This window comes from Rana temporaria, chromosome 4 (genome assembly GCF_905171775.1).
Source record: "Rana temporaria chromosome 4, aRanTem1.1, whole genome shotgun sequence".
NCBI lineage: Eukaryota > Metazoa > Chordata > Amphibia > Anura > Ranidae > Rana > Rana temporaria.
In genome coordinates, this window is record NC_053492.1 from 38,284,545 (window position 1) to 38,312,069 (window position 27,525).

A 27,525-nucleotide genomic window follows, 5' to 3' on the forward strand; every position below is an offset into this window, starting at 1 on the left:
GCGTATCTCATATACGCTACGCCGCCGTACCTTTGAGAGGCAAGTCCTGTATTCAGAAAGAACTTGTGCCTAAAGTTACAGCGGCGTAGCGTATATTGGCCGGCGTAAGCCTGCGTTATTCAAAATAGGCAGGTAGGGGGCGTGTTGTATGCTAATTAGCCGTGACCCCACGTAATTGACGTTCTTAACGAACGGCGCATGCGCCATCCGTGAAAATATCCCAGTGCGCATGCTCCAAATTACACTGCAAATAGTCAATGCTTTAGACGTGAACGTAACTTACGCACAGCCCTATTCGCGTACGACTTACGTAAACGACGCAAAATTCGACGCTGGCCCAACGTCCATACCTAACATTGGCTACGCCTCATAGAGCAGGGGTAACTATACGGCAAAAAAAGCCTTACGTAAAAAAATGCGCTGGGCGCACGTACGTTTCTGAATCGGCGTATCTAGCTCATTACCATATTCGACGCGTAAATCTACGGAAGCGCCACCTAGCGGCCAGCGTGAATATGCAACTTAGATACGATGGCGTAAGAGACTTACGCCGCTCGTATCTAGGCAACTGTGAGGCATATCTGATTCTATGAATCAGGCGCCGAGTTGCGACGGCCCGCATTCGGAGTCACGACGGCGTATCTGGAGTCTAGAGTTGGATCCGATGGCACGCCTTTTGGTGCTTCTGGTCCTGCTCTTAGTTGCCTATTCCGGCAGGACTACCAGAGTGAGTTATGGACATTTTTGTCCAAAGGATACTGTTTGTAAGTCAGACTGTTTTTTGCAGTTCGACCCCTTATTTCTTTATATTCAATTTTTACAGTTTTATAGCAAATTAGGTAACATATTTAGTTACCCCATAAACTTTGAACTAATGTTCTTTTGGTTTATGTTGTTGTGCTTTTATGTACTCAAGTCTCACATGAGTAACAGATTGATTGGATACGGTTTTGGTATAGATGTCATATTTAACCACTTCCATACAGGGCAGTTATACACACATCCATACCAGGCCTATTCTGGCACTTCTTTCCTACATGTACAAATCATATTTTTTTTGCTAGAAAATTACACAGAACCCCCAAACATTATATATGTTTTTTTAGCAGACACCCTAGGGAATAAAACGACGGTCATTGAAACGTTTTATCTTGCACGCCATTTGCGCAATAATTTTTCAAACGCCTTTTTTTTTGGAAAAAAATTGTTTCATGAATTAAAAAAATAACAAAACAGTAAAGTTATCCCATTTTTTTTGTAAAATATGAAAGATGATGTTACACCGAGTAAATACATACCTAACATGTCACGCTTTAAAATTGCGCACACTCATGGAATGGCGCCAAACTTTGGTACTTAAAAATCTCCATAGGCAACGCTTTGAAATTTTTTACAGGTTACCAGTTTAGATTTACAGAGGAGATCTAGTGCTAGAATTGTTGCTGGCACTCTAACGCATGCGGCGATACCTCACATATGTGGTTTTAACGGCGTTTACATATGTCGGCGGGACTTGCGTGTGCGTTCGCTTCTGCGCACGAGCTACTGGGGACAGGGGCGTTAAAAAATATATTTTTATTTCTTTTTTTTTTTTACATATTTATTTCTTTTTTTACATTTTTATTTTTTATTTTATTTTTTTTATTATCACTTTTATTCCTATTACAAGGAATGTAAACATCCCTTGTAATAGGAATGTGTGTGACAGGTCCTCTTTATGGAGAGATGCGGGGTCAATAAGACCGCACATCTCTCCTCCAGGCTGGAAAGCATGAAATCGGTGAAAAAAAATTCACCGATCTCATGCTTACGGTTGCTTAGCAGCCGCAATTGCGGCTTTGTTTACTTACGGGGACCCGGGCGTGACGTCATCACATCGCGCCCGGGTCCTCCGACGGTCATAGAGATGACTGGTGACCATCTGGTCACCAGTCATCTCTATGCTTCCTGCCAGCGCCGGATGATTCGTTCTCCGGGCCCCCGATGGCACGGGAGAGCCCGGAGAAGCACCGGGAGGGGGGAGATATCCCCTCCCGCCGCCTGTAAGAACGATCTAGCGGCGAAATCGCCGCTATGATCGTTCTTACGTTGTGCAGAATCGCCGGCAGGAGAGAAGGATATCTGAATGATGCCTCTAGCTGCAGGCATCATTCAGATATCCACCCGCAAAGCCCAGGACGTCATATGACGTCCTCCTGGATCGAGGAGGGGTTCCTGCCGCCGTCATTTCACAATGACGCGGTAAGGAAGTGGTTAAGATCAATACATCGCTTTCGTATGGTTCTTACATGCATTACGATTACGTATCGGGGTGCTTGGTATGCAGCCAACGTCTCTTCGAATTTTGCCCTTATCTTTCAGGACTCAAAAAGATCTGAAAGCTATCACTTCACACTATACCTCAATATTTACCTATACACTCCAAATGGGACTTAGGTCCCATACACACGATAGAATCCATCCGCTGAAAAATACCAGCGAATGGGTTTCAGCGGATAGATTCTATGGTGTGTACAATCCAGCGGATCTGTTTCCGCGGATTTTTCTCCCATGCGATGGATTTCCAGCAGATAAATATTTGAAGACATGTCTTCAAATCTATCCGCTGGAATCCATCCCAACGGATTGATCCGCTGGTCTGTACAGACTCACCGGATCAATCCGTCCAAAGGGATCCCCCGCATGCGTCGTAATGATTCGACGCATGCGTGGAATTCCTTATATGACTGCGTCGCGCACGTCGCCGCGTCATCATCGCGGCGACGGCGCGACACGTCATCGCCAGAGGATTTCGGCGCGGATTTCGATTCGATGGTGAGTACACTCCATCGCATCAAAATCCGCGCAAATCCTCGAGAGGATTTATCCGTGGAAACGGTCCGCTGGACCGTATCCGCGGATAAATCCTCCCGTGTGTACGGGGCCTAAGGCCCCTTTCACATTGGGACGTTTTTCATGCGGTACAGCGCTAAAAATAGCGCTGCTATACCGCATGAAAAATCATGCCCTGTACTCTTCAGTGTGAAGCCAGCCTTAGAGTAATTTCCCACAATGCCAACGGCATCAACTCTCCCCAAAAAAGCAAAAAAGCCTTCCGCCATTATAAAAGACTGGGGGCTGACATAATTTTAGTGCAGGAGACACACTTTGTTGCATCCAAGCACCCCAAGTTCTTTGACAAAGCATATGGTCAATTCTATTATACAACATTCGACTCTAAAAAAAGAGGCACAGATATCTTTATTAAAAACTCTGTAGTGTTTGAAACCCAAAGCATCTTTAAAGACCCAGAGAGTCGCTTTCTGATTGTAAAAGGTTCCATAGGAGGTCATTTGGTCAAAATAGCCTCTGTATATGCACCCAATGAAGCCCATGCTTCCTTTTTGTCATACTTTAATACACTGGACAAATACTCCTCCCCCATTTAATAGTAGATGGAGACTTTAACTTAGCTGCACACTCAACCTTAGACAGGAGCAGAGTGGCACCCTCATCCAAGGCTTTCCCTAAAACATTAATTCGCACATTACATACCCACCAACTCATTGACACATGGAGAGCACATAACGTAGGCATCAAAAATTACACATTTTATTCACATTCTCATGATTGCTCCTCTAGATTAGATTACATTTTCTGCACCCCAATTCTAGTTACTAATTCCTCAAAAGCAGACATTCACTCTTGCCCCTGGTCGGATCACCAGATCGTATCGTTTACCACTTCAAAAATAGGTCTCGCCAACACACCACATAGATGGCGCATAAACAACACACTTTTAACAGACCATCTGAATATCCAACAGTTAACATCCAACATGGAGGAATATTTAACACTTAACTCCTCCCCAGACATTCTTCCCACATCCCGGTGGATAGCCCACAAGACTGTCATGAGACGTCATCTAATCAAGATGGTATCGACTAAAAATAGGATGAAACTGACAGACATAAAAACACTAACCAGGGACCTAGACAAGCTATACCATAAACATAGTCAATCACCCTCTAGCGATATACTAAAACAAATTCAAGAAAAATGTATGGCCATTGACACATTACTAACTTCAGATACAGAAAAAGCACTTAGATGGTCCAAGGCAAGATTCTTGTTAAACAGTAACTCTTCATCCACCATGTTTTCCAGGAAACTGAACCAATTGGCGAAATCTCCTCCCCCCCATACCCATACCTATAAACTAAGAAATACTACAGGCAATTTAGTCTCCCATCCCAAAGAAGTGATAGAGATTTTCTTGGATTTTTATAAGAAACTTCTTTCTTCTCCACAAAACGCCCCAAAATTATCCTCAACACAGTGGCTAGATGCAATTCCTCTACCCACTCTATCTTCCAAACAAAGCAAGGCATTAAATGCGCCCTGCTCAGATACAGAAATAAATAAAATAATAAGTTCATTAAAGACATCCACAGTTCTGGGTCCAGATGGCTTTTCAACCTCATACTACAAAAAATGTGCTCCAATTTTAATCCCCCACCTTGTTAAACTATTCAACCACATCCTGCAGGGCAACCAATTCCCCTCTGAAATGCTCCTGGCCAATATGTCTCTATTACCCAAACCAAACAAAGACCACTCCCACCCCACAGAACTTCCGCCCAATCTCCGTTATAGATAACGACCTCAAGATTTTTGGTAAGATATTGGCAGATAGATTGGCCTCAGTTATCCCTCCTCTAATCCACCCAGATCAATCAGGCTTTATCCCTGATAGACAAATTACAGACAACATAAGATTAGCAACAAATATCATACAAGACTCCAACCTACACACCAGAACCACACTACTACTTATCTTAGACATACATAAAGCCTTCGATAGCGTCAGCTGGGCCTACTTAGACTCACTACTCCCCAGATACGGTATCAGCGATGAGTTTCTGCACGATTCAAAGCCTTATACCACAACCCACATACACACATCAAACTCCCTGACCATAACTCAGAGTTTTTTCCACTAAGCAAAGGCACGAGACAGGGCTGCCCCTTATCCCCTCTCCTTTTTGCTCTAGCTATTGAACCCCTCGCATGCGCCATCCACGACAACACTAACATGAAAGGTTACACAAAAGGTTCGAAAGAATTTAAACTAAGTCTATATGCTGACGACATCCTCTTGTTTCTCACTGAACCATTAATCTCGCTGACAAACCTTATCAAGACTTTGGATACGTTTCATGACCTCTCAGGGTTAAGCATAAACGTATCTAAATGTTCTGCCCTTCCAATTAACTGCCCCCCAGTTTTGATTACTATATTGAAGGACAAGTTCTCTTTTCAATAGTGTGAGGACTCGTTTAGATATTTAGGTATCCATATCACCCCATCGTACAAGACCCTTTACCACAAGAATTACCCTAGATTACTCCAGAACATCAGAGATTTACTCAAATCATGGTCAACATACCATATTTCTTTTTTGGGTAGGATAGTTGCTACCTTTTCAGAGCACTCCCCGTTTGGTACCTAAAAACACCCTAGATTCTATACAGAGAGAGATAAACAAATTTATATGGCAAAATAAAAAATCTAGATTTGGATATGCACTGATGTTCAGACCCCAATCAAAGGGAGGGCTGAGTATACCCAACCTATGGCTATATTATCTTTCAGCTAGATATACACAACTTGCTCAATGGTACGCACCTTCCAGCCAAATACCTTGGCTATCATTTGAGGAACAATCTATCCTACCGTACCACCTTCAAGGCCTTCTATGGTCCAAATCCATCAAAACTAAAAAAATGGGCCAACTTAACAAAGTGGTACATCAAGTTCTATTATTATAGCACAGACAAAAGCTTAAATTTAACATCTCCTCAGAGATTCCTCCCCTAGCCTCTTTCGTAGGGGACCCCCTTTTTACCCCCCTAGACCTAAACTCAAATCAATATACTATATGGCATCTCCTCAAACTGAGAAAATGGTGGTAAAAAACAAGGCCCTCTATGAACCACCCCCACTGCGCTCGACTGGAGATAAACAAAAGAATCAAAATATATAAATGAAATACATATAGTGGTGAGCTATAGCTGCTGCTCTTAGCAAAAATATAAATGTGACAAACAATACCTATAATGACACCCCAGTGTATAATGTGTCAATATGTGTAAATAAAGCAGCGCATGTAAACAAATAAATAATTAATCACATAAACAATTTAACTGAATAAACAGATGAAGTGATTACCACCTTATATGTGAAAAAATATATATATATATATATATATAACAGTGCAAATACGATCATAGAACTGCACAAAGACAATAAAACAAGTCTATGGGTCCATGAATATGAAGAATCCAAATGAAACTGTGATTAGTGCGTAATATCACAAAACAAATCTTCTATTATTCTTCCACCACACCCAAGTGTTGAAAGTGAATCCACCACCCTTGTAGACTGCGCACTCACCGCAACACTTTGCCTCACACTCTCGTGTTTTGGCAAGAGCGTTTTAGGTAGGATCCCAAGGATCAAACAGGTAGGTATCCGTTTCCAGGCAATGCAATCCAGGGCGGTTTTAACATAAATAAAGGAAAAGTGCACAAAATAGTGTGATATTGTAAACCAACTTTAATAACACTTCTAAAGCAAATCTTCCAAAATATCACTCACAAACAAACTTGAAAATCAGGCAGTGAACAAATCCAAACAAAAGCCAAGGTGATGGACAGAAAACATTTCTCCAGATATGACAGTGGTCACGGCGGACCACAGAGCAGCCCAAAAACACGTACTCACAACCCTTTGGTGAATGGAGTCAGATGTTTTACAGATCAGGTGCCTGTCCTGGCTAAAAACGTCCCATAAGTAAACCAATTCAGGGTAGACTTGTAGAAGTGACTTAATTGCCAATTTCCGAAACTTGGGTGTGGTGGAAGAATAATAGAAGATTTGTTTTGTGATATTACGCACTAATCACAGTTTCATTTGGATTCTTCATATTCATGGACCCATAGACTTTTTTTATTGTCTTTGTGCAGTTCTATGATCGTATTTGCACTGTTATATATATATATATATTTTCACATATAAGGTGGTAATCACTTCATCTGTTTATTCAGTTAAATTGTTTATGTGATTAATTATTTATTTGTTTACATGCGCTGCTTTATTTACACATATTGACACATTATACACTGGGGTGTCATTATAGGTATTTGTCACATCTCCTCAAACTATCTAACCTAAAATCACTCACTAAAAATAATGCTTTTCGTACATTCTTAGATTTGCACCTTACAGGTACCGAACTCTCTGACTACAACAATATCAAACTTTTCTACCAAAATAATTATTCTCTCACCTTCCAAACCCCTTTCACGATATTTGAACAAATTTGCCTTACTTCACCACGAGATAGGGGTTTAATATCCAAAATATATAAGGACCTAAATGAACACAATACACCAGACAAAACACGTCAAATGTCACAGTGGGAATCGGATCTGAATGAGTCCTTCTCCACAGAACAATGGGACACTATGATTAACAACTTACGAAAGTGCACAAAGACAGCCTCCATCAGAGAATCTGCCATTAAACTTCAATAAAGGTGGTACCTCACCCCAGACAGAATTAATTCATTCTATCCAACAACCTCTCCCCTATGCTTCAGAGGATGCCCAGTCCAGGGCTAACTTATTCATACCTTCTGGGATTGTACCCACCTCAAAACCACATGGCAACAGGCTAAAAACAAAATAGAACAAATTACGGGTAGAAGCATTGTACTGACACCCAAAATGTGCCTCCTTTTCTATCCTATTCCAGATATCCCTATAGCCCACACTAGGCTAATACACACGTTGTTCAGCTCAATTCACTGGGCCATAGCACTTAATTGGCGATCTTCTACTGTGCCATGGTCCCAAATTATGAATTGCATGCTGGCCATCATGCTATCGGAACACATTCATCACATCCTATTTGACACTATGGACACATACGATAGATAATGGAAACCTTGGGATCTCTCTCTGTTGATTCATTGAACTACAATATAATGTGATTGGCCTTTATCGTCAAACAATCTCTCTAGGTTTTTGTGCCTCTACAATAAGTTATCAATGATTCTATTATACATCCCATAGATTGTTCCCCTATCTTTTATATTACTGCTACCCATATATTATGTGATGTATACTTCCCCCTTTTTTATATGTATATGTCTTACCAATGTACGCTTAAATTGTGTTGAGACTTATTTTTTTTCAATGCACCGATAGTAAACATAGAAATTTAATTTTGCTGTGGTAATGTTCTAAACATAGGAAAAATGTGCCACTTGACAGGCATACTATAGACACCCCCCAGGCACGAAATTTAAAGGAATATTACATTTTTTCACTTTAAGCATTATTAAAATCACTGCTCTCGAAAGAAAAATCAGTTTTTAAAACTTTTTTTTTTTGCATTGATACATGTCCCCTGGGGCAGGACCCAGGTCCCCAAACACTTTTTATGACAACAAGTTGCATATAAGCCTTTAAAATTAGCACATGATTTTTCATGTTCGTGTCCCATAGGCCTCGTACACACGGTCGTGTGTATGTTTTTCGTCCAGAAAACTGTTGTGGATCTCGACGAGAAAAAAAGAGAACATGTTCTCTTTTTTCTCGTCGGGAGTCTCAATTTCCTCATCGTGTTTCTCGTCGGGCTGGTTTACGATGAGAAACACATTTGTGTGTATGCTTAGAAACCCGCGCATGCTCAGAATAAAGTATGAGACGGGAGCGCACCTTCAGTAAAAGTAACGATCATAATGGATATAGCACATTTGTCATGCTGTGACAGACTGAAAAGCGCGAATCGTCTTACCAAACTTTTACTTAATATGCAGTAACATGAGATTAGCAAATGCAGCCCCAAGGGTTGTGCCAGTGGAATCGAACTTCCCCTTTATAGCGCCGTCGTACGTGTTGTACGTCACCGCGTTTGAGAACGACAAGATTTTGTCTTGACCGTGTGTATGCAAGGAAAGCTTGACAAGAACCTCGTCAAGCTTGACAAGAACCTCGTCAAGGAAAACGACCTTTCTTTTACGACGAGATTCTCGGTCGTGTGTACGAGGCTTCAGACTTTAATGGTGTTCGAACAAATTTTTTGCCTGTTCACAAGTTCTGGTGTGAACCGAACTGGGGGGGTGTTCGGGTCATCCCTACTTACTACACATCTTGTTAAATTCCAATCGATCTTAACCTCATTCAGGGAAACCTCCAAGAGTTAAATGTTCCAATCTCTGCATTCCTACCAACCTTGCTGGACCTGGTGCTACAAATAGAACACGTGTTTATAAAAACGGCTCCAAAGCTTTTCCTAAGTGCCTTACTTCTTCAACTACGTCCACCTCATTCCTCACTACTTGATTCCAACAATCACCACTACAATTTTCTCACTGTATAACTCATTGGAAAACAGTCCAAAAGATATTCCATAAATACATTCCAAAGGCTCTTGTTTATCTTTTAGTCTTCCTCCCCACTGTGCTGGAGGAATTGCTGTCACAATAGAACTCTCTTCCACATTTGATGTGGCTGCCCACACTTTACCAAGTTATGGTATGACATTGCACTATTTATCCCCACCATGTCACCCACATAGGGTGTAAACTTATACCTGAGGAGGGGCTGGACATCTGGCTCAAAGATTTCCAGATGCTTGTTTCACATGTATACATTACAATTTTCTCCTCCATTGTGAAATACTGGAAGTCTCCAATACTTCCATCTCTTTCATACATTTTTACTACCCTTATTACCATTTCCTCCTTGAATACATTTATGCTAAAGCCCACTTAATGGTACCTAAATATCTAATGACATGGAACCCTTGGATTATTGATTATTAAAGTCAGAAATTACCCTAGGCACTCCAGGATCATTGCTTTCCACCCTGACATGCCCAGTACGACATCTAGTTGTCTATATTTTGGTTACCTGTATTCTGCCTTGCTGATATATCACTGTTAGTTCCTTTATTGATTTATACACATCCTTTGCGCTGTCTGTTTTATGTTCAGAGATATGCTCTTGCCTTTTGTGCTTCTGTTTTTGTATGCATTACATATTAGAAAGTTTTCCATATTGGTTTGGATGGACTTGCATGCCTGATTTATATTTTCTTGCAATCATAATAAAAACATAAATAAGGTTAAACAAAAAATACAAAAGGCTGTAGAAATGGCACAGCACTGTATAGCTGTTTGGTCCAGTTAACATTGAGAAAGGGCAGATGTGATTGCCTAAAACGGCAACAAAAGTTGTCCATTTATACAGCCTTCCGTGCCAACCTTTTTTTGAATTTAAGGACATTGAAACCTTAACGACTGTGGCTGTGACTCTGGAGGATTGTATAATATCAAATTATAAAATGCCTAAATTGAAATCCACAAGGGGCAAATTAATAGACAGATAGATTGATAGATAGATAGAATTACTATTCCTTTTTTTTGGGTGTGTTGTCAAGATGGAATTTCGGTCCCAAGTTTTTGGCCTTGCTACTGTAGCGCTTACACCTGAAGGAGCCGCTGGATAGAATAGGGATGGCGTGTTACCTCTGTGAGCGTCTAGGGGTAGATGATGAGAGCAGCAATTCCTCTGATGAAGTCATGTGACGTGACGATATGCGTCAGGAACTAGGAACCGCTCACGTGACCGGAAGTGGCGTTTGTCGGTTCCCGAGTGCGTGTTTTAAGCTACACCACTATCTGGATCCAATTTTTCATTTTTCTGTTTTGACTTGCTGCTGGCTCGGATCCGCCTGGGAGCCACTACCTTTGTGAAGCCCAGCCTAACGCTCAGCTGATGTCCACACAGTCGCCACGCTGATCCGGAGAGGCCAGTCGCATACTGCTTTGAGCATCTATTCCTTTTGGTTAAGGTAAGCGCTCTGTGAGCTCATTACCAGGAAGATCTGTTGGAGCATTATCTACCATATGCATTGCATCATTTGCCATATGCATCGCATCATTGTATGAACTGTCCATTCATGCACCTCTTTTGAATACCCAGGCATCACTTAATAGGATTCCTGATTGTTGATTGCACTCAGCACTTTACTATGATCTTTGTCATTTATGTATTCTTTTGATCATTGATTACCAAGCTCAGCACTTTGAACACTGTAATTACTATATAGGCTCTGTATTGAGCATTCGCTAGATTGTTTTGTGTACTATTATTTTTGCGCTCATCACCCTCCCATTTTTCATGAGAGCAGCAATGATGGAATGTCCAAACAGCAGGTGTCTTTCTTGTGCTTTTATTTCTGCCCAACACAGCAAACAATAAAACTTGAGGTAGATGGATCAAAGATGGGTAAAAGAAGGATTAGCAGATTCAGGCCCAACAGAACGGAAGCAGTCCTGCCTCCAATGACACTTCACTTTTGACGCCACTCCAGCAGGAGTGGGTATAGTGTACCTGGACAGGCCTCTCACATCAACCTGGCAGCCAGGGTATCACTCGGAACTTTGAGAGGGACAGGTCTCTGCCACAGACCCTCCTTAGAACTTAGAACGTAGAATTTGGGCTTGAAATTCCCTCAGGTAGTTTTCTCCTCAGGTTATCGACTGACATGTTGCTAACATCCAACCTCTCAGTGTCCGGTCACCTCGATCCCCGATGGATTGTCTACGCCTCTCTTGGCTTTCCTCAGGCAGACTCCCCACCGAACAGCTATCTCGCTTGGGATCCTCTCAGAATTGGGGACCCAGCCGAATCACTGGGGCCCCCGCCACAGCTTCAGATGTTCTGGGCTGACATGGTCCCGGAACCAGGAACACCGCGTGGCATGCGCACCCCGGCCTGGTAGGCCATCTCACCGGGGGCCGTGATGTGTGGTCACCCTGAAGGTGGGCGCCACACCCAGAACAAGACCCCGCCTAATGGCATCTGCTCCAGGAGTACCCTCCCCCAGCATGCTCTGCGAGGGAAAACCCCCTCCTGATTGGCTGCTTGCAAGAGGCCTGGACTCCACTGCTGCCACCTGCCGCCCGGGGTGGAAAAGCACCTCAGGAACACAGAATGAACCGACAGTACAGCCCAGCTGAAACAGAGGCCTAATTTAGCCAAATCAAATGGATGAGAGCTAAATAACTCTCTCATCCCCCTTAAATTTAAAATAGCACCTGTACTGAAAGTACATAGGCGCTACACTACATTCTCTACACAGCACCCCCACAGCCCAGATAGTTATGCGTGGCCATAAATCGGGTCTGATACAGATATCATCAGGTACCAGGCAGGAATGCCCGTTATCACCCATATTGTTTGTTATAGCTATTGAAAGCCTTGCAATAGAAATATGCCACAACCCAGACATTTTAGGTATAGAGAGCGGGGGTAGGAGCCATAAATGTGCTCTATTCGCAGATGATTTGTTGCTGTTCATCAGCCCCCCCCCCCCCATACTATATCAAACCTATTGTCTCTCCTGAACAATTTTGGAAAAATGTTGGGCTTATAGTCAACCACGATAAATCGGAAGCGCTAAATATCAATTTACCAAACACGACTTTGCGGAGTATCCAGACTCAATAACTTACTTTTTTTTAAAAAAGACAAAAACTTACATGGATCATGTTGAATGAAAAAAATACTAAGTGTCTTACAAAAAAAAAAAAAAATGAATGACAAAATATGGTAGCCTTGGCTTGCTTACTTACAGGTTTCCAAATGACTGAATCATATAGTACAAATAAGTTGAAGCTGGATACCCGAACGGACCCATTTATTTTTTTCTCCACTTTTTCTTCCGCCCCTTTTTCTTCTTGCTTGTTCCCTTCACTTTGGCCAGCCTCGGCATCACATTCTTTTAGCTTTTCCTTCTTTCTTATTCCCTCTTATTTAAGCACTTGATGTTCATATTTGGGGTTCTGGAGCCCCTTTGTGGAACTATTACAGTGCTTGGCAACGAGTAATACTATGCGAGGCGTGGTCGCTGGATGTGGGCTTTACTTAATGTTGGGCCAGCTTCCAGGGATTATGATTCAAGATGGTCTTGACCTCGATATCTTGGGTCTTGTTGTCCCACACTATGACAAAAAGGGGTGTATGGAAGACCACTTCCTTGCAACCACAATCGTTTTTAAGTTTTTTTACCCATGTTACAATACAAAATATGTTGTTATCGGTTCACTTCTGATGATGGTCAAATACTCACACGTGAGCTTAGTGAACACCCACGGCCAAGATTTTCAGATGTTTTGTTTCCCCTCCGCTTATGTACCTTTGTCTATATAGAGATAGTGAGGATTGTTCGCTGCTCTGCACAGTGCTTTTGTTACCCTTACTCATTTTAAAACAATAAAAACTACTGAAAGCAAAATACTTACTATTAGCTGAACTCCACATTCCCCATCTTTAAGAGCGACTGCTACAGAGTAAGTTCCATTGACAATATCATCTTGAAGTTGATAACAGTCGATGTTTGCAACATTGAGTTTACTGATATCAATATTTTGACTTCTTAGCTGACATTTTTGGAAAGAGGCTTTCATTTCATGTGCTCCGCAGGTAAGTATTGGGTGTATTTCTGAAATATCTTAAAAAGTAAGAAAAAAAAATTATGGTATTTTTAAATAAGTGTAGGTCAATAACATGATACATTATTATATTCATATATCTAATAATATAATGGTGAGACAGTACACATTTAATTTGAGGCACTGCATGAACTTTGCCTTTGCATAATGTAATGAACAGTGAACTTTATTAAAATCGGAGTTCCACCCAAAAGTGGAACTTCCACTCATGTGATGGGGGACAGGATACCTTTTTTTGACAGGTATTCTTTTTCCACTTCCAGGAGTCCGCCCCGCGGCCCGTCACGTTAGTGCGGGGCTCACTCCTCCTCCACCGAAAGGCTACACTGCCGGGTTCCCTTACCCGCAATGGCGGCGGAAGCACCATTCCAACATCGCTGGATTCCAGGACAGGTAAGTGTCCTATTATTAAAAGCCAGTAGCTGCAGTATGTGTAGCTGCTGGTTTTTATCCATTTTTTTTTCTGGGCGGAACACCGCTTTAACTTACAGAAAGGGCACTAGGTTTGCAAAAATATATTTTCTCCTTGGGTAGGTGAACATGGATGTATGGCTGTGCTCAGTGCTTAGTAGCTGTTACCTCAGATATTCCAGTCAGAAAATACAAAAGAGGAGATTAGCGACAAAGGAATGTTTTTTATTCATGGTTTTAACATCTCAGTAAGGTCCCTTCCACACGGGGACGGATCTGTCAGCGGCGTCCACCAGCTCAACAGGAGATCTCTCCGCTGACTCGGCGGATGACAGGTCCCTCTCTGCTCACTGAGCGGGGAGGGGCTTGTCGAGCGCCACTGCTTGTCTATAGAGAGAGTGGACGAAAATGGACAGCATGTCAGTTTTCATCAGATCTCACCCGATCCGATCCGCCAGGATGGATGGCAACGTATAGCCATCTGTCTGATTTTAGTGGATCGGATGTCAGCGGACATGGTCACCGCCAGGGCCGCCATCAGGGGGGTACAGGCATTACGCATGTAAGGGGCCCGAATGGCCCCATTAATCATGTCGCGGCAGGAGAGATGTGAGATGATACCTTTTCGGCAGCACCGAGATGGGAGAGAGAGGTGAGATGGCCAGTTCTCTGCTTGCGGCAGGAGAGATGTGAGATAGATGACACTTACACATTGTCAGCATCTATCCCCCCCCCCCCCCCGGTTCTCCGCTTGCTGTGGGAGAGATGTGAGATGACACTTTTTTTACTCTCCATCCAACCCCCCCCCCCCTGGCTTCTCCACTCCAGGGGGCCCATGCCTACTAAAGCTGTGCAAGGGGCCCCAAAATATTTCATGGCTGCCCTGGTCACCGCTGACATCCAATGCTTCAATGCTCCATAAACGTTCAGGTCCACCGAATAAACTGACAGGCGGACATATATATGGCCTACGGATCGGCTCTGCAACTGCGCATGCACAGCTCAAAAGGCAGACAAATGATGCTTGGATTCAGGGGAGGCTGGAGCTGCCCTGGGACTCGGAGTTGGAAGAGGGTCAAAGACATAGCCTACCCTTAGTGCCCTACACCCAGCAAGCTATTACAGAGGTCAGGCCTCGTACACACGACCGGACATGTCCGCTGAAACTGGTCCGCGGACCAGTTTCAGAGGACAGATCCGATCGTGTGTACAGGCTAGCGGACAGATTTCCAGCGGACAAAAGTTTCTTAGCAAGCTAAGAAACTTGTCCGCTGGAGAGCTGTCCGTCGGACATGTGCGCTGGTTAGTACGTCTAACCAACGGACCGAAATCCCCGCGCGTGCGTTGAATTGATTCGACGCATGCGTGGAAGCATTGAACTCGCGCGATAGAGAACCGCGGGGATTTCGGTGTGTACAGCCATCAGAGCGGACATGTCCGATGAAAACGGTCCGCAGACCGTTTTCATCGGACATGTCCCCTCGTCTGTACGAGGCCTTAGAGTTCCCCACATCAATGCAAAAACCACAAATCCCCACTGTACAAAGGCAAAGTGACTGTACGGAATCTAATTGCTAAAAAGCCTTGAATGACCAGCCTTCAAATCAATTTGTGTGTAAATAAAGTAAGTGCAAAAATATGTGGTGCTGTGGCTAAAATATAAATACCTAACCCCCCCTTTCCCCTATGAAAGACACAAAAGCTTTATTAATATGGTACCTGTTATATATTAGTGTTTTTTATACTGCTTTCCATCCAGTACATAAAGACAAGGGGCCAGATTCTTAGAGGAGATACGCCGTCGTATCTCTGAGTCCGGCCGGTAGTATCTATGCTCCTGATTCATAGAATCAGTTACGCATAGATTTCCATTAGATCTGACTGGCGCAAGTCTCTTACTTCGTCGGATCGTAACTGCATATTTACGCTGGCCACTAGGGGCATGTACGCTGATTTACGCGTCAAAATATGTAAATCAGCTAGATACGCAAATTCACGAACGTATGCCCGGCCGACGCAGTAAAGTTACGCCGTTTACGTTAGGCTTTTCCCGGCGTATAGTTACCCCTGCTATATGGTGGCGTAAGTGCGGCGTACCAATGTTAAGTATGGCCGTCGTTCCCGCGACGAAATTTGAAAATTTGACGTTGTTTGCGTAACTCGTCCATGAATGGGGCTGGACGTAATTTACGTTCACATCAAAACCAATACGTCCGTGCGGCGTATTTGGAGCAATGCACACTGGGAGATTTCCACGGACGGTGCATGAAAAACGTCAATCACGTCGGGTCACAGAACATTAACATAAAACACGCCCCCCTGTTCCACATTTGAATTAGGCGGGCTTACGCCGGCCGATTTACGCTACGCTGCCGCAACTTACGGAGCAAGTGCTTTGAGAATACAGCACTTGCCCGTCTAAGTTGCGGAGGCATAACGTAAATCAAATACGTTACGCACGGGAAAAGTTACGCGGATCTACCTGAATCTGGCCCAAAAAAAAATAAAAAAGGGGGAAATAACCTATAACTCCTATATATCCTTTTATCTACCATTATCTGGAGAGTGGGCGGGCTCCTTACTGGCCAGCACTCATAGCAGCAGGCAGAGACTACACTGTGTTTTTAGCTGCTATTAAAATGAATAGGAGGGCAACTGAACATGCTGATGTGCAGTTTGACATTTTAACCACTTCAGCCCGGAAGATTTGGCTGCCCAATGACCGGGCCATTTTTTTGCGATTCGGCACTGTGTCGCTTTAACTGATAATTGCGTGGTCGTGCGACGTGGCACCCAAACAAAATGTACGTCCTTTTTTCCCCACAAATAGAGCTTTCTTTTCGTGGTATTTTATCATCTGTGCAAAAAAATTTTTTTTGCGCTATAAACAAAAAAAGAGCGACAATTTTGGAAGAAATAAAAACACAATATTTTGTACTTTTTGCTATAATAAATATCCCATTTTTTTTTTTTTATTATTTTTTTCTCAGTTTAGGCCGATATGCATTCTTCTACATATTTTTGGTAATAAAAATCACAATAAGCATATATTGATTGGTTTGTGCAAAAGTTATAGGCCCAGATTCACAAAGACTTACGACAGCGTATCTCCAGATACGCCATCAAAAGTCCGAATGGCCGCCGTCATATCTATGCGCCTGATTCATAGAATCAGTTACGCATAGATTTGGCCAAGATACGAGCGGTGTAAGTCTCCTACGCCGTCGTATCTTGGGGTGCATATTTACGCTGGCCGCTAGGTGGCGCGTCCGTTGATTTCCGCGTTGAATATGTAAATTAGCAAGATACGCCGATTCAAACACGTATGTACGCCCGTCGCAATTAGTTACGCCGTTTACGTAAGACATACGCCGGCATAAAGATAAAGCAGGTCTCTAGGTGGCGCAGCCCATGCAAAGTATGGACGTCGGAACAAGCGTATCTTTTTAAGTCGTTTGCGTAAGTCGTACACGAATAGGGCTGTGCGTAAGTTACGTTCATGTCGTAGCCAGTGTTCGACGTATCTTAGGCATTCTATCCGACTCATGCGCACTGGGATATGTCCACGGACGGCGCATGCGCCGTTCGTTCAAAACGTCATTTACGCGGGGTCATGCTTTATTTACATAAAACACACCCACCTCTTCACAATTTGAATTAGGCGCGCTTACGCCGCCACAGTTACGCTACGCCGCCGTAACTTAGGACGCAAGTGCTTTGTGAATACAGCACTTGCCTTTCTAAGTTGCGGCGGCGTAGCGCAAATACGATGCGCTACGCCCGCACATAGTTACGCCGCCCTACGTCAATCTAGCCCATAACGTCAAAATAGGGATAGATTTATAGTATTTTTATTATTATTTATTGTTTTACTAGTAATGGCGGCGATCTGCGCTTTTTATCAGGACTGCGACATCATGGCGGACACATCGGACACTTTTGGGACCATTGACATTTATACAGTGATCAGTGCTATAAAAATGTACTGATTACTGTAAAAACATCACTGGCAGGGAAGGGGTTAACACTACGGGGGCGATCAAGGGGTTAAATGTGTTCCCTTTCGGTCCAAGGACCACGGCACTGGAATGCTCTACCTTCTACAATCCGCTTGGAGGAAAACCATCAGGCCTTTAGGAAAAAACTAAAGACCCACCTCTTCTGAAGGACCGGCACGACTCTGGACAGGAAGCGCCTTGAGGCGATTTAGTTCGCATTTGTTGCGCTATACAAGTTACTCACTCACTCACTCACTCCCTATAGTGTGTTCTAACTGAAGGGGGGATGGGACTGACTAGAAGAAACTACAGATAGTGGTTCCTAGCTATTGGGAACTCAGAATCTGCATTTCCTCAGCTCACAGAACAGAGAGGTGTGTGTGTTTACACACACACCTCCCTGTTCTGTCTCTCGTGCCCGGAAATTGCTCGCGACCACCGGTCATGAGCATCGGCACTCCCGCGATACAGCCTGCTAACATTGCTTAAAGTGACCGACGTACAGCTACGACGTTTCGCCCAGAGGAGCCAACCTTCTGCAGTATAGCTGTGGCGGCTGGTCCGCAAGCGGTTAATATTAGCATTGTTCCTTTCTTGTACTCCTCTAATTAATAGTAAAGTTGAGTATACAGGATATAGAAAAACAAATTTTTGTTTACCCAACAAATTACAAGATGCATATTCATACTTACCAGTCACTTTAAATTCATCTTTGCAGTCACAGCCATATTTCCCATCAACAAAGGTGCAAACTTCAGTGTCTGCACATGCACAAACATCAGTGACAGAGGAGGGATCTGGAAAGAAGTTCACATCGTAAGAGTGCAGTTTAAAAATGCTAGCTGTACATATATCACATTAGTACGATTTAGAATTTACCTGTACAGTAAGCTAAATTGCAAGTGGGTGTTCCACTTAATTTGTACACATAGTAATTATCCGGACAAGATTTAATCTGCACGGTTGTTGACCACATGCAGCAATCTCCAACCCAGGAAGCACAGGCCGTACGATTTACAGTCCCATCTTCAATTCCTGGATGTGATCCCTGGAGCCACATTGTAGCCAATGTGCCACACCTATATCCAGATACACAGTATTCTGGCATTTTGACACCTCCGGCACCTACAAAGCGGTACCATCCACGCTTGTCATAGTCACAGTTCCAATCATAACCTTCATTTGAAGTGCTTCTCCATGGTTCATCAAGGGTAGTGTAACTATTGCATGGATCATAGCAAGAATAGGAACCAAAGTATTTTACACATTCCACACCAAAACCACAAACACTGAGGGCACACTCATCCAGTTCACAAGAGAAGCCATCTCCAAAGTATCCGGGAGCACATACACATGTATATGAGCCAATGGCATTGATGCATGTTGCATTTGGACTGCAGGCGTTTAGGTCAGAGTTCGCACACTCATCTATATCAATGCATCCCTCTCCACTGTAATTGTAGAAGCCAGATGAACACACACAGGTGTAAGAACCAAATGTGTTTACACAAGTGTTATAACCGCATTTATTTGACCAGTAATAGGCACATTCATCAATATCAGAGCAGCTAAAGCCATCTCCTATAAATCCCTCCTTGCAGGAACACTGGAGGTAGCCAAAGTAGTCTTCACAGGTAGCATTAGGGTCACATTTTGAGCAGTCTGAAGTAGCTGAATAAGACAAAGATAAAATAGATTAATATTCTTTGATGAATGGTTCTCTGTTAAACATTTTTTTTTGCAATAATATATAAAATAACATTTTTGCACAAATTATGAGTTTAGTTCTTAATCATTTTAATGGGGATACAACTCAAATTTGTATCTAGATATGAGCAATTTTTTGTGCTATAAGTGAGATTTGACATGTCAAATTTATCAGGTTAGTTAAGCCTTTCCCAACCAGAGTTCTGTGTCGCTCAAGGGTTCCGCGAAAGGTTGGTAGGAGTTCCCTGAGCAATGAGTAATTTCTGCTTCTCAGATATGTAACCACTCACACCAAGGATCGTTTTAGCTATCTGTAAGATGTGGATTCCTCCCACTTACCACCAATGTAAGGAGAATTCCTACCAATGACCACAAATACAAGGGGAATTCCTGTCACTGACTACCAACATAAGGAGCATTCTTCTCACTGACCATCAATGTAAGGAACATTCTTCTCACCGCCACCAATGTAATGAACATTCTTCAAACTGACCACAATTATAAGGAACATTCTTCTCACTGACCACCAATGCAAGTAATATCCCTCTCGCGGACCATCAACCCCTGTACACATGCTCGGTTTTCTCGTCGGTAAAAAGGCAGTCGAGAAAACCAAGCGGAAAGCCAAGAACCCGGCAGGAAAACTGCCATGGAGCTTTGGTCTGGAATCCTGGCCATGTGTATGCTCCATCGGCATTGCCTCGCAGTGTTTCCCATAGGAAAGTATAGATTTGGTGGGGAAAAAAACTGGGAATCCCAACGGGAAAATAGAGAGCAGGTTCTCTATTTTCCCGCCGGGATTCCCGGCTGTTTTCCTGATGGGAAAACTACCAGGGAGCATACATACGTCTGGTTTTCCCAGCTAAAAGCTCTCTTGGCAGTTTTCCTGGCAGGAAAACCGATCGTGTGTACGGGGCTTAAATGTAAGGGACATTCTTGTCACTGACCACCAATGTAAGGGGCATTCTTCTCACTGACCATCACACTAATGCATCATGGGATGTTGATATAATAACAATTGGTAGAGGTTCCCTGATAGATGAATGTTTTTTTTAATGATTCATCCATGTGAAAAAGGTTGAGAAAGGCTGGACTAATATCAGCAGTTTTTCCACTGGTAGATAATTATCTTATACAATTGTATTAATTTGGAAGTTTGGTCTTCACAGCTAGCATTAGGGCAACATTTCGAGCCGTTTGAAGTAGCTGTTTGGGACATAAAGATCAAACAAATGAATGTTCTTTCATTAATGTTTCTTTGCATAAAAGTATCAAGTTTGCAAAATTCCATACCAATAAACGTTTTGCAAAAAATTACCAGTATAGATATTTTAAATAATTTGAAATGGGGCTATTAGCTCAAATTTTCCATTAGATGTGATCACATTCATCTGCCAAAACTGAGATGTATCAGGCCAATATACTTGTAACACCAGTTCTTCTACTGATACTCAGGTAGTTTATTCTACATTATTAGTTTTAGTTCTGGATAACCAAACATTACCAAATTCTATATATAAGAATGTGGCTTAAGGAGATAGAGATAGAGATAGAGATAGAGATAGAGATAGAGATCTTGGGTACCATTTACTAAAAAGCAAGATTACACAGTTGCAATATTTTCAATTTTTTTTCCACTTACTTGATATATTAGTTGCTGAAAAAGAGAAAATATAAAATTAGTTATAATGCAATTCAAGAAATGAAAAATCAATAACTAAAACTTTATTAAACAAATGTAGTGGAATGTTAGGTTGGTGATTGTGCTCTACATACTATGCTGTACATAGCCTGTGCAGAGAGCAGAGCTATGGGAGGGACCCAACAGGCCCCACCAATTACAAGCTGCCTGCAGAAAACTACAGGGGGGGGGCGGAGACGAGACCAGTCACTCTGCAGAAGGAAAGAGAGCAGAAGTGACAAGTCTGTATTACGTTGTATGTTTCTCTGTGGATTACTACACAGTTCTGGGAGAAAAAAAAAAAAACATGCTTCTAGTATTTAGAGCCTTTTCACACCAGCGGACCATATGTCCATATTTCATCCATCTGTTTTCGAATGAAATACAGACATACATGTATCCCTATGGGATAGCGGGTGTCAGCGGATAAATATCCGCTAACACCCGATTTCATCGGTCCCTGCTATGGTCCGTTTCTGCAGATGGAGGAAAAGCCTATTTTTCCCATCCGTCTGCAGATCGAATCGGTTGAACATGGACAGACGGTTCGTGTTCATCCGATCCCCCCATAGAGGAGAGCAGAGATCTGACAGGGCAGTCCCTGCACAGTGTAATAGGAGTTTTAGCCCCATCCAGCAAAAAATAATCCAATAGGAGGAAAATGCTATATATATATATATATATATATATATATATATATCTCTATATCTCTCTCTATATATATATATATATATATATATATATATATATATATATATACACACACACACACACACACACTTACCTTAATGCACTAAATATCAGACAGACACAAACCATTTTATAAAACAGAGCATAACAATGCATGTAATGTGTGCTGTGGTGCGTTGCATTGCTGCTGTGTTACCTGCTACATCAGGGCTGCTATTAGAAATAATGGGGCCCCATATGGTCTATCCAACCACCCCCTTCCAGTCATCCTCTTTCTTAGCCTTCTTCTCCTAGCACAGATTCCCCTCAACACTTCCTCCCTGGATCCACCCATCAGACCTCAAAAGCAATGGAAGTTCAGAGAGAGGGGAAGTCCTCCCGTGTCATGTGACTGAAGCCAAGGTGGAGCTAAGAGAAGCCTCCCTCAGCTCTTAAAGCGGTTGTAAACCCATCGATGTAACACTTAAAAAAACTGTTAACATTCCCGGCATGCCGGGAATGCTAACTGTACATTGGTTGTGCTCTCAACCAAACTGTCAAACCATCCAATGGCTGGTGTCATAACTGATCACATGTGCAGCTTCATGGCAGTTGAAGATTGAACAAAGGCCAAGATGGCAGCTTCCTTGGCTGAAAAAGATAGGAGGGTTTACAACCGCTTTAACTTCTGCTTATAGATGGGTAGAAGTTGCACTGTAGTGCTAATGCCATTGGCACAGCAGAAAACCAAACAAAAAAATGTCAGACAGTTGCCCTGCGGACCCCAGGGCACCCCAAAAACGATGTAGGGCATGTTCCCTGGGTAACCAGCTCTAGTGATGCCCATGTGCTGCACTAGGGCCACCAACAGCACACGGGGCAGGGGCCATGGCTCCCTTGCTGTCCCAATGGAACCAGATACAGGAGTACTGTCTGTACCCCCCTATCAGCTGCCACACTCTGCAATGACAATGTATTGGGGATGCATTGCATGTTACACATTGTAAAACACAAGTTTTACCATGCATTGCCATGGCACAGATGTGTGAATAAACTCTCATGGCTACATTTCTCTGTACAATATGTTGGATTTGTACAATAAAATAAAAACACATGGTGTATACCACTGGATCCTTCCACTCGAACAGAATATCTGCCAGTTCCCTCAACCTCAATGGTCCAGTCTCCTAAGGCAGGGTCTTTTATAATGTACATGCCACCCCAACTCTCGTTCACAGTTTTCTTAATATCTTCTTTAGAAGCTGTCGAAGGAAAGAAGTACAATGTGTCGGTATGCTACAAATCTACAACGCAAATCTACAAATTATTTCATAAAATTGACAATTGTTCAATTAGAGTTCAATAAAAGTACGAGACATTTTGCCATCCAAAGGCCTTTATGCAGCATTAGTGTCTGTTTGTACATTTAACATGTTGCAGTTAGTGGGTTTGTTGTATTTTTCCTCAAGATTAAGTAATTCCAATCATATAACTACATTATCACCAACAGCATCCAATCAGGTGTTGGACTGCCTTTTCTAGGATGAACAGGGAAAATGAAATATCACATCTGACCATTTGCTATAGACGACACTACAATTCTTTATTTTAGGCTTTATGAACACAAGAGCTTATGCCACGTACACACAATCATTTTTCGGCATGAAAAAATACATTTTTCGGCATGTAGAAAAAACTTTATTTTTTCCAACTTCATCATTAAAAAGACATTGCCCACACACGATAGTTTTAAAAAAAATGCTCTAGCAAAGCGCGGTGACGTACAACACGTACGACGGCACTATAAAGGGAAAATTCCATGCGCATGGCGCCACCCTTGGGGCTGCTTTAGCTGATTCCGTGTTAGTAAAAGACGATTTGCGCTTTTCTGTCTGTTACAGCGTGATGAATATGCTTACTCCATTACGAATGGTAGTTTTACCAGAACGAGCGCTCCCGTCTCATAACTTGCTTCTCAGCATGCGCAGGTTTTTAACGTCGTTTTAGCCCACACGATCATTTTTTTCAACCCGAAAAACAACATAGTTTAAAACGGCATTAAAAAATGCAGCATGTTCGATTTTTTTTTTTTTCGTTTTTCAGAACCCGAAAAATTGAGTGAAGCCCACACACGATCATGTTAAATGAAATTTTTTAAAAACTTTGTTTTTTTCATGCCGAAAAATGATCGTGTGTATGCGGCATTAGGGCCCGAAACATTTAAAATTTGAATGTATTTGTTCAAATTTGTATTTGAATGCCCTTGTTCAAATCCAATCCGGGGACAAAACCGGGGACAGACTTGGTCCGGGGACAGTGTCCTCAATCCGGGGACTGTCCCCAGAAACCGGGGATGTCTGGTCACCCTACCAGAGGCATAGTCTTGGGTGGGATGAAGCCTCAAACTCTAGGCCCACTTTTTGATGGGACGAGCACCTGCTGATTGTGCAGGTGTGCACAGGCTTTATAGTAGGGTTGCCACCTGTACGGGATTGACCCGGACAGTCCGGGTTTAGACACTTATGCCCGGGTTTACCTCCGCCGGAAACCCGGACACACTTCCGACCTAACCGTCACATATGTTATATTATGTTATGTTACATAAATTTTAGCCAGTGCCGACTTTTGTGGCTGTGCAGCGCCTGTCTGTGCTCTCTGCCCTCTCTTTGCCTTCTCCCCCCCCCCCCAGCCACCTCAATGATCTCGGTTATGCATGCATAGGGGGAGGAAAAAGTCAAACTCCAGCTCCGAGTGCACTTCCTAGCTTGTCCCAGCTGCGGCTTCTCTCCCGGCCATGCACACAACTCTCCCTGCATCTACAACAGAGAAGGAGAAGGAGGGGCAGGGTATGCACACTCCAGCCTCGCACCTGCATCATCTCCCAAAGCCTGTGCTGGCAGCCTGACATGGGGTAGGGTACAGTACTTCTCTTCTTTCTCTTCTGTGGTGTAGATAAGTGCTGTGCACTAGACAGGGAGGAAGAGAAAGGCCGGGAAAAGAGAGAGAGAGAGAAAGAGAGAGAGGGGCGCTTTGCACTGTGGGGGGGGGGGGGGCAGAAATTTGGACAGAGCTTGGTACAGGGAAGTTATAAACTGGCCTGTGATTTATGCACACGTGCACTCTGTACGTAAGCAATCCTGAACCCTTCACTTTGCATGTAAGGCAATTCTGAACCCCGTACTCTGTATGTAACGCACTCGTGAACCTTGCACTCTTTACACAACGCACTCCTGAACATAACACACTTTGTACGTAATGCACTCCTGAACCCTGCACTCTGTACACAACGCACTCCTGAACCTTGCATTCTGTACATAACGCACTCCTGAACGTAACGCACTCCTGAACCTCGCACTCTGTACATAATGCACTCCTGAACCCTGCACTCTGTACACAACACACTCCTGAATGTTACACACTTCTGAACATTGCATTCTGTACATAACGCACTTTTAAACGTAACACACTCCTGAACCCCGCACTCGGAATGCCGCTAAAATGTTCGGGATTGGCTTGAAGAAAAGGTAGCAACCCTACTTTATAGTATACACACTGAGTAAAGTTCAGGGCTCCACCTAGGAGAAAGTAAGCTCAGTCCAGGAGTCCAAGTACAAGTCAGTACAACTGGGAGCAACTAGAGCTGATGCATGTGTGCACAGGAGCCTGTCTGGGTGATCAGACAAGGACCTGAAGTGGAGAGCCAGAGCATCAGTGCTATCAAAGAAAGCCAGAGGGGGAGAAGCTAAAAATGTCCGTTTTGTGGCATTCATAGTGGAATAAACCCTCCGAGGGAAAACCTGATGTAAGGAACTTTGTTAATAACCATGGGCAGAAGAATGAATGAATGTTGGTAAATGGACTGCATCCATAAAAGTTCTACCCTTGACCTTAATCTTTACAACATGCATACACTAACAATTGTGTAATCTTTACAACATGCATACACTAACAATTGCGTAATCTTTACAACATGCATACACTAACAATTGCGTAAACATGTGCATGCATACAGACATAAATCCCTAGGTGCATGCTCGAGTTTGATCAAGGACTGTGTGTACAGTGGTTGATTTCTATGGACAGCTGTTGGCAGAACCTGTGTCTGCCAGGCCAGGAAATATTGTGAATTGTACGTTGTGCCGACCACGGATCCATGTGCATGAAACCCTATTTAAAAAAAAAAATCACTGTGCTAAGTATTGTGACAAATGTGTAAAGATGTAGATATTGCCTGTTTCAGCGTGAAACTTATTGGTGACAGGTAAGTGTTGTCCACAACAGAGAGTGTTCTTTATTCAACCGTGACTCCTATGTGGGGAGTACTAGCCTTGTCTACGCAGGCTGATCAGAGGCAAAAAAATAAAATTGTCCAGTGTAAAAAAACACTATAGGCTACTTAAAGTGTAAGTTCACCTTTACAGAAAAATCCGTAAGGTGAACTAACACAGGTCCCCCTCCTCGCCCCCCCACCCCGGTCCCGCTGACCTGGACCGCAACAAAAATTGTGGCTCAGTCCCACCTGCTCCCTCCTTACTGGCTGTGATTGACAGCAGCAGGAGCCAATGGCTCCCTCTGCTGTCTCCGAGCCAATGAAGATGGAGAGAGCCAGAAGAACCACTGCTCTTGTGCATATCGCTGGATCAAGATTGGGCTCAGGTAAGTATTAGGTATGCTGGTGGGGGAGCTTCACTCAGAAGGTGCTTTACCTTTATGAAAGCATGAATGTCATGCTAAATGTATAGAAGAAATCACAGCTACACACAAACAAAATATGGATACAAAATATATGTGACAATACTCATAAAAAGTGCGCCATCTGCTTAAATATAACAATCAAGCAATCCACATAAGCATAAATTAGGAAAAGGTCCAATAAAGTGAATCAAAGTCTCAAAAAATTTCACTGTTAGGAGACTTTATTTCACTTTGGTTGACTTTATTGCATCTTTTCCTCATCTATGCTTATGTGGATTGCTTGATTGTTATATTTAAATAGAAAAAACGCACATCGGATGACGGAGGCATGTAATCTGACCATGTTGTCAGGTCTCAGCAGCCACGATACACAGTGGTCAGTGTGGGAGAAACTGGCAGGAACAGACAGTTTTTTTTTTAAGTGTTAGGCCTTGTACTCACGAGCAGACATGTCCGATGAAACCGGTCCGCGGACCGTTTTCATCGGACATGTCTGCCTGGGGACTTCTGTTCGATGGCTGTACACACCATCGAACAGAGGTCCGCGCGTAAATAATACGCGGGGCGTGTCCGCCAGCGCCCCCTCCTGGTTAACCCCTTCACTGCCGTGTCATTTTTACAATAACCAGTGCATTTTTATAGCACTGCTCGCTGTAAAAATGACAATGGTCCCAAAATAGTGTCAAAAGTGTCTGCTATAATGTGTCAGTCACAATAGCCATTACTAAAAAAAAAATATTAATAAAAATGCAATAAAACTATCCCCTATTTTGTAAACGCTATACATTTTGCGC

At 43.0% G+C, this 27,525-nt stretch overlaps 1 protein-coding gene across 1 annotated transcript in view; it reads right to left on the minus strand.

Moving 5' to 3' along the window:
• Positions 1 to 27,525, minus strand: part of LOC120936133 (uromodulin-like) — an 88,535-nt gene that overhangs the window by 29,224 nt on the left and 31,786 nt on the right. The window contains exons 7-11 of the mRNA XM_040348262.1: positions 23,161 to 23,298; positions 21,329 to 21,343; positions 18,859 to 19,650; positions 18,672 to 18,776; positions 13,361 to 13,569 (exon numbers count right to left, since the gene is read on the minus strand). Of these exons, the coding sequence (XP_040204196.1) occupies positions 13,361 to 13,569; positions 18,672 to 18,776; positions 18,859 to 19,650; positions 21,329 to 21,343; positions 23,161 to 23,298 (1,259 nt within the window). The remainder of the gene's footprint in view (positions 1 to 13,360; positions 13,570 to 18,671; positions 18,777 to 18,858; positions 19,651 to 21,328; positions 21,344 to 23,160; positions 23,299 to 27,525) is intronic.